Source organism: Plasmodium fragile (genome assembly GCF_000956335.1).
Source record: "Plasmodium fragile strain nilgiri unplaced genomic scaffold supercont1.12, whole genome shotgun sequence".
NCBI lineage: Eukaryota > Apicomplexa > Aconoidasida > Haemosporida > Plasmodiidae > Plasmodium > Plasmodium fragile.
This window is the reverse complement of record NW_012192592.1, coordinates 43,474-54,991: the sequence shown is the minus strand read 5'-3', so window position 1 is coordinate 54,991 and position 11,518 is coordinate 43,474. Positions and strand designations below refer to the sequence as shown.

Sequence of the window (11,518 nt, the reverse complement as noted above, 5' to 3'; positions counted from 1 at the left end):
GAGGGACACAAAAGAGTTGCCAGGACACACATAATGGAACTTATGTAACCCCTTTTTTGTGCGTGTTATAAAAAGCAGCCCTTTCTTCGAACCATTATATGAACTCTTGATCAGCTCCACATTTTTTTAATTATGGGTGTTTGCGCAAAGAAGCATGAGTGGTCATTTGGTGTGTGTGTGTATGTGGAGGTGTTGTAGCCATTGTACAGATGTTCCTACATTTCAATTTTACGCATTTGGCATTATTTAAATAGTTTTTTTTTTAGCTTAGTCTGTCCCTTTGTTCCTCTCTCTCTCAAGCAGCTATTAACATATGAACGTCGGACCAAATGGGCAGCCATTAAAAGCGCTATTCTTTTTATGTGCTGAACAAAATGGCACTCCGTTCAGAAATGAAACTCATACGAATGGAAGTTCTCCCCAGATGATATTGTTCCATGTTAATTCCGCAGATTAGATAGTGAAGTTGCAGGCACAGGGCTGTTGCATTGTTCAGGGTACATGTAAACCGTTGTGCACATATAGATACACCTACGCATAAGTGGGTTTATTTGTATACGTTTATTCGCGGGCCTGTGTACGAGAGTGAGACCACATTTCTCACGTCCCGCGGTCGAATGATAAGTATGCGAGATGGGAAACTATTTTGAATTTCTCTTTTATGAAAATTTTGCAATAAGGAGGTTCTTATGGGTGTTTACCTAAATCACGCTCACAGTAAAGCACTGGAAATTCATAGGTGCTCATAAAAAGGATATGAGTGAACAAAGCTGAATTAATTAACATGTCGCTGCATTGTTATTTTTTTTTTTTTATTCTCCTTTATTTCTTATTTTCCTATTTTCTTATTTTCTTATTTTATTACTATATTATTTTATTATTTTTTTTTTTGTTTGTTTTTTATTTTTTTTTTACGCGGACTTTACAAGTTTTTGAGCTGTTAAGGAATTACGCAAGGGAAAATATATCTTTCCTTTTTTCAATCCCATTTGCAAAATTTTGAATATGTAATTAGCTTTTGTTGAGGACGTAATTGAGAGGTGACTTGGAGCACCCTTGTGTTAGATGCGGTTTTCATGAAACATTAATTTGTGTACCATTGGCTCTACATTGAGTAAATTGTTTTCCACGCGTAATGACGCAGTAGTTCTATATGTGGGATTAATTAAGGGAAGGTGAAATGCCTCACCAATAGCGACGAAGAGAAGTCTTTTCCTTTTCACTAAAGAGTTGGAAATGGACGTGGCCGGTACATCCTTCTAGCAGTTCACCAGGTAGGCAACCGTATGTGTGAATATATATATGTGGCTACATGTTACCCATGTTAGTACAGCAAGGGAAAAAAAAAAAAAAAAAAAAAAAAATACATGTATTCATTTTTCAATGTATACAAATTTTTTTGTCATTGGAAAGTGCACAGACCAGTGAGGCACGGCGCTGTTTAAAACGTTTTATTGTTTGAGTACCGAGAGGAGCGAACGGGACGATCGAACGGGACGAGTGAAATGCTACCTGTTCTAATGTCAGAGGGTATATGGAGAGGGAACCTGTGTCGCGGTACAACGGGCGTGTTTGCATGTACATATGCATCTCGACAAATGAATACTTGTCGTGTGTAGAGGTGCACATTTTTTATATGTTTGCCTATACATGTGTAATTGAAATGTTACACATGGAGAGCACAAACATTTGGTCAAGTGATAATTCATTGACCAGAACATTAATTGCGTCGTACCTAAGATATGCTACTTCATTTTCCGTATTAATTTGAGCATAGCTTTTTTTTTTCTTCACTCGTGCGTGCGTGTGAGTGTTTGTGTGCATGTAGGAAACTTACTACATAAATATCTAATGTTTAATTTTATAAGAAAAGAACGCGAGTGAAGAAAAAATTATAAAAAATAATCACATGTAAGGTGAGGAAAATTTTCACATTTGTGTGTTAAAGTTTATGAGGGGAATTAAATTTATTAAAACGTGGCACCTTTGTGTGTTCTGCTGATAGGGACAGAGAGGGTCGCTGCGTTAAAGCGGCCAAGAGCTGGCAAGCACGCAGATAGATACCTTTTTAATAATGATGGTACTGGGATGGAGGAAAAGAAAGCGTCAATTGGGGAAGTATTGAGGGGCATGTGGAGTGCTATTTGTTCGGTGAAGAATTTGCAAATGTTGCCGAACAAAAGAGACACGAGGTGGGATGATAGAGGGTGTCCTTAATTTATCTCGCGGCATGGCGGGTGGGAGTGGTGGAAAATTTGTTCATGAGTTGTTCATAGTTTTTGTTGTACTGTTTAAGCCATATAGAGGGAATTTTTTTTTTTATTTTATGGCAAATTTAAAAAAAAAAAAAAAAAAGGGAAAACACGGCAAAATACACACAAACTGGTGAACCCCTTTTTAAATGGTGCTACCCACACCAGGTGTATTTATTATAAACTGCGTTTGTTCAGCTTTTAGTCGTTGCTTAGAACAAGGCTGCCAACTATGAGTGATGAGCACATAGAACCCGCTTAACCAGAGATGAGGGAAATTTTTTTGATTCAGTTAGCAACTACTTATTGTATTTTACATGTTTATGTGTATTTAACAAAGATTCACCAAGGGGGTAAATTACAAAGTTGCCCGTTTTACCTTTTAAGTGGAAAATAAGAGAAAAAAAAAAAGAAAAAAATGGTGAATTTTCCTACCCAAAGAGAGTTGTACGGATAAATGGGAAGATCTAAGGAGTACGCACGAAAAATGTGTACAATTGTATTGGTGTATATGTGAGGAATCGTGCAGTTGTCGTAATGTAGTGGTAGATCGGTCCAATTTTTTTTTTTTTTTTGTCAGAATGAGAACTGAAGAAGAGAGAAAAAAGGATAATATTATAGTAATTTTGCAACACACAGAATTATGGGTTACGTTTCCTTCTTGGATGATCCCGTGAATTTAAATTATCTCGTTTTCAAATGCGAATATATTTATTTTGGCTATATTATTTAAACGTTCTGGTAAAATTGGAGTGTTTTGGACTTGTTTGGGTATCGACTGCTAATTGTTCGGGGTGGTAAAAATGTGTGCGCGGCTCGAATAAATTATACATTATGTGAATTTTTTTTTTCTATGTATTCATTTTTTTTTTATGTTGTTTTTTCCCCCGTTGTAGATAGCAGTGTTTTTGGGTATACACATCTCTGGATTTGATTCATTCCTTTCGTTCAAGTATACTGCGGAAAGGAGTGGAGGATAGGAGGGGGCGATCCCTCTCAGTGGGGATTCATATTTGTTGTGCATATTATTTTTGTCACAGTTGGTGTGTAGCACGTCCATTGAATGGATTTGCACTAATCGGTTTTTTGTGTAATTTGCATCGTGTCACTTCCCCCCCCATGTTCTGTAGGTTCCCGCCCAGGGATAGGAGAAGTGCTAATTCAAGATGGAAGAGGACGTTGGTACTTATATACGCCGAGGGGCACGACGGGATTTTAAACGACAACGGTCTGTCGATAGTCCAAGTGGAAGAGATGTGCAAAAACAAAGACACAAATTTTTGTGATAAAATATATGGTTTATCCCTACATGACATGAGGGATCTATTTGTGGAGCTGACAAATTTTATCATGTACGCGGATTACGAAGAGCAGGTGAAAATGGAGAAAAAGATTTTCACATCCACACAGCGGGCATTAACATTTATGAAGCAGAATATAAAAAAAGAAACGGAAGAATTGGTCAACACAGCGAAGAAGTATATTGATGAGCTGTTCGGGAGTTATGACATTTTGAACAAACAGGAATGGGAGGATATATCTAAATTAAATTTATTTTTAGACCTGAATGGAGAGCAGGATGTGTTATTAATTAATGGAAGGCACATATTTTTTCACGTGATGAATGTGAAATTCCGGAGGATAATTCCTTTAAATACTCAGGACGTGTGGGACAATATTACAGAATTATATAAACATAACAAGAATATATTTGATCGTTATGAAAAGAAAATTGCTAAAATTGAAAAGGACATACAAACTTATTTAGGACATGGAGGGAATAGGTTTCCATTGAATTATACCCAGTGGAATAATAGCTACATTAATATTACCCAGAATGTAGCAGTGAGAGCTTTCTTGGATGATTTTTATAACTACTTTAGCAGATTAGAAAGGAAGATATTGTATCAAGGCAAGAGATGGGTAGAGGTAGATGTATCATTTTTGGATGGGACGCTAGAAGCGCTTATTAGTATTATAAAATCTACCATTGAACAGAAAACGGTGAAATTATTTTCTATGTTAAACAAAATATTTGAGGGAGATTTAAGATCCATTTTGGGTTTTTTTTCGCACTTATTTGATAAAGAGCGTAAGAAGAATAAATTGTTTTTAAAAAGTATTGAGAAGGAAAAGACGGGGGATGAGTATGACAATAATTTTTTATTCGATGTTGAATCGTTATATGTGGAAGAGAAAAAAGACATACAAAAGGCCTTATCCAAATTTAAGCATTTTATGAGAGTCAATCTTGGAATTGATATCAGCAGTACAAGTGTCCGTTTGCTTAAAAATAAAATAGAAGAGGAGGATGTGGAGGAACAGGAGAAGCAAATCATGAATATTTTCAGTATCATTGTTCATGAATTATTGTGTAGGAAAGAAGTTATTGAGTTTGTCGACCTTGTGAATTTGTTGAAGAAAAACGCCAAAACGTGTTTTTCCTATTTGAGAAATGTTTTGGGCTGTCTGACCCCCCCAAAGGACAATTGCTTATTTATAGAAACGAGGAAGTTGATTCCTGTGGTGTCCAAATGTACTGAAATTAGAGAAAAGAATAATTGCCATGTTAAACAAGATGACAGTGAGGAAAGTATTGTAGAGATAATGAAAGATATAAAGAATGCTTTTTTCAGGTATAGGATTGCTATTAAAATATTGTTGCTGCTGATTGAGGACCTCAAGGTGGCCAAGGAGCTTAACGGCGAATATGAAATGTTGGTCAAGGAGAAGGAAATGGCCAAGAAAGCATTTTTGGATAGTTGTGAGGACAGTGAGAACATGGAGGAAATTTACAAAAATATCATGCAGGAATGGAACAAAAAATTGGAGGCCAAGAACGTGGCCATGGACGCGAATAAAAACGCTATTGTATTTTACCTCTGCTTAATTAAGGAGTTCAAACTTGGTTAGATTTAACTTGTTAGAATTTTGATTTTGTCTTTGCGTGATCTCCTACATTGTGCGCGACGTGATCGCCTACATTGTCTGCGACGTCAACCCTTACCCCCTTACTATGGGTTTTATATTTTGCAACCCCCCTTTTATGAGCCCCAAATGTGGGTGGACAATGTGCAATTGTGCATTCCACCCGCACGGTGGGCCAATAAATATTACGGGTGCTGGTGAAGTAGGGGGAAAGCGGAAGACCACGTCTCTACTCAGAAGAGGTTCATTCTGCAGAACTCCCTGAAGGAGCATGTTCATCAGTGTCTGCTTAAATATGTTTATTTGTAAGGAGATGCGTTAACAACTACGCTGATTTGTGCGTGTACACTTAGCTAATTTATGTTGTGCATTGTGTGCATTACATATTTTTGTGTTGAGCATCATGTCTATTTCTTTTTTCCCTTATTAATTCCCCTGTTTTTTTTTCTTTCTCTCTTTCCTTCCCGCCTGCACACACACTGTACAGTTTTTATTAATTTTTTTTTTTTTTTTTTGCGTTTGTCACACCTCACTTATGTTTTGCCATTATTGGGAAAATATGACCATTCTGATGTCGGGCACTTTTCTCATTATGTCAATTCGCCGTTTTCTGGGGCGTCTTCTTTACCAAGAGGGTGAGGAGCGACGCGATCCTATAAGGTGTTTACTCAACTTAATTAAACATTTGAACTACGATGAGCATTCCTAAGTTATTTTATTTTATTAATTTCCCTCATCACTTCAATTGCGATCATGTGAGTGAAGTGACAAAATAAGGTGGGATAAACAAATTAAGTAAAGTGTGATTCAATTTATAGGTTGTATATTTTGTTAAGCCCAGTGGCAACATGGATAATGCAACTGTAGGAAAAATGGTTCGAAGAGGAAAAGTGGGCCTCGGACAAGGGAAGCAGCTAGCGAAACGGTGCGCAGTTTTTTTTTTTTTTTTTTAAAAGGTTATATAGCCATGTTAAAATTGTTTAATTGTTTCGTAGCATTATGATTAAAAAAAAAATTGAGACAATGTAGGAACCCTTTTACGTGTGAATAAATCTGTTTCGCTGTTTTTTTCCTTTCCAGTGTATCATCCCTTTTTTTCAATTGTGACATTTATGAGGATGTCTACTGAACATAAATGTGTGTGGAAGACACGTGTGAAATACTTTTTCTTTACAAAATCGGAAATTAATTGTAAGAGGATAAAGTTTTTCAAATGAATTAAAAACAAAGCTACATAAAATAGTTGTTTTACAAAATAAGGAAATAAAAAAAAAAAAGAAAAACTGGGCAATGTTTACGTAATATGTGGGATTAAATGAAAGATAGGAGCGGTGAGAAAAGACAAGCGGTGAAATAGTAAAAAGGCTATGTAGTAAAGACATCAATAAAGTCCAGACGGCATGGCTCTAACTTGGGTTAAAAATGGAGAAACGGAAATACAGAAATAAAGAAATTTAAAAACTTAAATTAAAAATAAATTGTTATCATACATATATATATAAGTGAAGCAGTACACAAAAATAAAGTACATATTTTTTTTTTTTAAAGGAGTCGCCAAGAAACAAAGACAACACAATACAAGTTGCATGGTCTTTATACACATACACAAAGGAATGTGAAAGGGACAAAATCACAGCATATATAATTCCGCATAAAAAAAAAAAAAAAATGTTGTAATTAAAATTGCAATTCAGTTATTTTTTTTTTTATAAATTGCACATTAGGTACTCGGTAAAAAAAAAATTTCATTATAAAAAAAAAATGACAATCAAATAGAATGCTCGCCATGGGCTCAATATGATACCACACGACTGCAAAGTGTACATTTTTTTTTTTTTTTTTTTTTTTTGCGTCAACGTTTACGAGATGCACACACATATGCGCACGCATATTTACACATGCACACGCCTGGCTTCTTTGTGATTATAGTAACGAATAAGATTGTTGCAATAAAAAAGCTGCAAGGAAAATATTAATTTTGACAAGGTATAAAATATTTCCCTCTTAATTATGATGAGGATTAGTGGAATGTATATATACACCATAGCCAGAATTTGAAAGCGCACAGGAAGCACGCGGGGAGGGATTTTTTTTTTCTTCTGTATGAGGCAAATTATCAAAAAGGATTTGGTCGTTCTGAGTGTGTACATTTCTGGTTAATGATAAAAGTACACACGCAGGTACGTACGATTAGGTAGATATATCTGCATTAATAAGGTGACAAGGGAAAAAAAAAAAAAAAAGAAGAAGCGCGTCTTGCGGATGTCCTGTTTCTTCTAGCTCTGGAAGAGACATACAAAAAGTTGTTTAACGGAAGGGGCGACAGAAGAATGCATATAACCCAACGGGTTAAATTTGAATTACAAATGGGGAGTGAGGATAAGTTATACTGTTAAGTCTATAAGAGTTATGTTCTGCATCAACGTTGGTCGCACAGGTTTAGCGACATGGGCTAGAGGAATATGTTCATGTTCATCTTTATACATAGCGGCAACTTTGAATACCTTGAAACTGTTTAGAGTAGCGTAGAGCGTGGTAAATACAATCGCGCATACCGCCCTAATTTCCTCGTCCTTGTTAGAGATAGAAACAGGTCCTCTTTTTTCTTGTATTGGTACTTATTTTTGTGCTTGTCCAAGGGGTTCACCCGGCCTGCTAGTTTTCCATTCTTTTTAATTTACATGGATCCGAAGTAATCTACCTTCCACAGATAAGCCTACAGTGGGATAAAAAACTAAGGTACATTTTTTGAATTATATGATGAGGAATATGTAAAAAAATATATATGTGGGTAGGGCACACTCGGTGCGACGGGGGGTACAAAAGACGAGTTCTCAACTGTGTATTATAAACGCATAGGCATACACGGGGTTAGGAACAAGCATGTGGGGTACATGCACCCCGCAGTTTGGTGAACTATATTCTAATCACTCATTTTGTATATTACGTTTCTTCCTAGCCTGTGGCCAAAATACACAAGAGCGTTAAAAATCAGCACTGCAATCACGACGGCCGGAATGTAGTCGCGTTGGCATGCCTTTTGTGAATGAGCTACACATGATTTAAAGGCTTCCTTAACAATGGTCTCAATTTGTGGGGCATAGCTGTTAAAGTCAATATATTCAGGGGTTCCCATTTTGTCATGTTATACATATATATGTGTAACGTATATAATAATAGTAAGTGCCCGTACGTTACGTTTGAGCGATGGGTAAACTAATATGTACGGCGTTGCGCGCTACACCTCAGCTAACTAAAATTTGTTTTATGTTTTGCTTATAATAATACAAAAAAAAAAAAAAAAGTACACTACGTCGTTATATAGCGATTAGTTATTCAAACGGGTAAGCGTAAAAAATGATAATACCAAATTAATTTATTTTAAATGCGTCCCCTTCCTTTTGTTACATTATCAGAAAAATATATTACTTATTCGGAAATTAATTAAATATTTTCAAAAATATTACTTTTTTTTTTTTTTTTTCGTAGGAAAATAAAGAAAATAAAAAAAAAAAAAAAAGTAAAATATGTATAAATTTAGATAAAAGTATTTGTATAATAAACAACAAATAATAAAATTCTTGAAACTTTTAGAATTGTGATTCTTGTTGTTTCATTTTTACATATTTAATTAATTCTTTTTCTATTCGTCCATATTCTTTCAAATGCATTAATTTCTTTTTATTCTTCAATTTGACATAGAAAAAATATTTTATTTTTTGCGAATACGTTCTTTTTTTTTTTTCCTTTTAATTTTTAGAAAAACGGCTACCAAACGGGAAAATCCGTACATTTGTGCAGTGAGAAATATGAAAGAGAGAAAATAATAAATATGTTCAGAGCATAATTCTAAAAATAAAAGTTAAAGAATTTTATAATATACGCATAATCGCGTGCAAATCATAAACCGCAATAAAAACAATTTTATAAATGTAGCAATTAATTATCCCAATTTCAATTTTATCGTTAATTTTACCCCAAAAAAAAAAAAAAAAAAAAAAAAAAAAATTGCGAAAAAAATGACTGAGTGTTTTTATTAGGGGAAAATATCAGAGGAACCCTTTTTTTCATTTTTGCATACAAAATGGGACTAGGAAGAATAATGTATAAATTATTACATAAGGGATGTTCACGTCTATGTATATATGTATTAAACGCACACGTATATTTGTATGCATAATTAAATATATATTAAAGCTAAAACCAATTCTTTAGGGATATATTTTTTTTTTTATGTAACATAAAGGGGTAAATACATTGGGTGGGGGCAAATTGTCATATGAAGGGATGATGCTCACTTTGAGTTCAAAAATTGTATGTCTGAGATAATTTACAAGGGTGAGAAAAAAAAAAAAAAAAAAAAAAAAAAAAAAAAGAGGGAAATACATATATAAAAGGATCAAATCCCGGTGGTGCATAAAAATAAATAAAATAGAAATACACAATAAAAAAAAAAAAATAAATAAATATAATAGTAATCCCAAAGGAGGATGATGCAACATGGTAAAAATAATAAAACTACCATATACATATGCATAAATATTATATATTAATATATTTACCTATATTTTCCTATTAGTTCTGTCCCCTCCCCCCAAAAAATGCTCTCTTTTTTTTTTTTTTTTTTTTTCTCTTTGCGTATATTGTGGGAGAATGTGTTTCACAAAAAAATATAATAATTAAAAACGACCAACTGCTGAACGCATGTGGTAGGAAAACAAAAAAAAAGAAAGAAAAAAGGACAAATTTGTGCTGTAGCAACATACTTTTATATGTTAATAATTTGATGTTTGCTTCCTTTGTTAAGAAAACACAGGAGGGGTATTTTTTACTTTCATGTAGTCTGAAATATAAAATTCCTTTGCCCCAAAATGTTTCCCCCCCCTTTTTTTATTTCTTAACAAAAGGAATGTGCTAAATTGTAGGTGGACACATATATATTTACCTTGCCCCCAATAGATGAAATTTCGAAATACATAATTTTGACATATGGACGTAGTAAATTAAAAAGTTACCGTTTGGACTTGCTTCATTATGCGGACTACATACATTTTGTTATGTGTCTTGCCGCATGGCATGCCTTGTGGACCAATGCACAAATAAGGTTATGATTAAATATTTTAATTTTTTCAGTGCATGTACAAAAGGTGGGGGGAGGAAAAAAAAAAAAAAGGGCTTTGTGTGGTTGAACGACATATGTGTGTATATGTAAAGTGTGCGGCCACACCCTACATTGGGGTATCCTCTCTCTTAAGCTAAAAATTGCTCCACTGTTAATTTAGCATAAAATGATTTCTGATAATTATTCGCTTGAAAAATGGTACCACGAAAATGTGAGATGTGTTTCTTTTGTCATTATGGCATGGACTCTTTTTAAGCGAAAATTTCAATCACATCCGTTTTATGCCCTCATTGAACAGGAAGTTTTTTGGGGGGAGTATCGTACAGAGGATAATGCAGTAGGTTATTGCTCGTGCTGGTAGTAGTGTAATTATTTTGTACATTCTTACGCCGCACCCACGTCATAGGCATACAACTTTCATTAAAAGTATATGAAAAAAAAAAAAAAACACTTTGTAAAACGTGTAATAATTGTCTTACTTGTCTACATTAACACTTGTATTGCTACTAAAATAGATGAAAAATTTTTCTCAAAATTATTAACTCCTGATTTAAAGTAGTTAAGAAAAAAAGTTTGTTTGTATACCCTTTTTGGCAGAATAATTTGTTTAAAATTTTTTCGTCATTACCCCTGCGGGCGGAGTTACGCGGATGTAATTTATGCGTATATAAAAATATTTCCTTTACTGGGAATCACTGCACACTTTTTTTTTTTTCCCCCACTTTGAGGAATTCTTCATTGTGTCGAATAAAGGAAAAGAAAAAGGATATTATAAAAGTTAATGCTAACAGAAAAAATTTACCTTTTACGTTATTATATAATGTTCATCATTTTACGTTTTAATTTGTCTTTTTTTTTTTTTTTTTTTTTTTTCCTGACTGGCAAAAATGCCAAAGTTGCATTTGCGCTATTTGCTAATTTGTCTACAACCCCGATTGAGCACTTTTAAATTGAATTGTAAAATAGATCACATAAAGATTTTTCCCAACCAATCAACTCTTTATAATTAACATTATGTACACTTATCTTACTCTATATATAACTGATTCTTGAGCATTTTTTAGTTGTATCGATTGACTCAAACTGGTGCAGTGACTTACATTTTTGTCGCACCCAATTATTTGGTGTGTACATCCCATTCCAACATCCCCTTTTACATTTTTGCAAAAAAAAAAAAAAAAAAAAAAAAAAAAAAAAAAAAAAAAAAAAAAAAATA

General features: G+C 33.9%; 2 protein-coding genes across 2 annotated transcripts; one reads left to right on the top strand and one right to left on the bottom strand.

Moving 5' to 3' along the window:
- Nucleotides 1–2,833: 2,833 nt before the first annotated feature.
- AK88_01379 (uncharacterized protein) lies at nt 2,834–5,165 on the top strand (the record flags this gene model as incomplete). The annotated part of the gene is made up of 3 exons (XM_012479014.1): nt 2,834–2,872; nt 3,149–3,204; nt 3,383–5,165. The coding sequence occupies 3 exons, from the start codon at nt 2,834–2,836 to the stop codon at nt 5,163–5,165; spliced, it is 1,878 nt and encodes a 625-aa protein (XP_012334437.1).
- A 2,938-nt stretch (nt 5,166–8,103) lies between these two features.
- AK88_01378 (uncharacterized protein) lies at nt 8,104–8,316 on the bottom strand (the record flags this gene model as incomplete). The annotated part of the gene is made up of 1 exon (XM_012479013.1): nt 8,104–8,316. One exon carries the CDS (start codon nt 8,314–8,316, stop codon nt 8,104–8,106), a length of 213 nt encoding a protein of 70 aa, XP_012334436.1.
- Nucleotides 8,317–11,518: the final 3,202 nt, after the last annotated feature.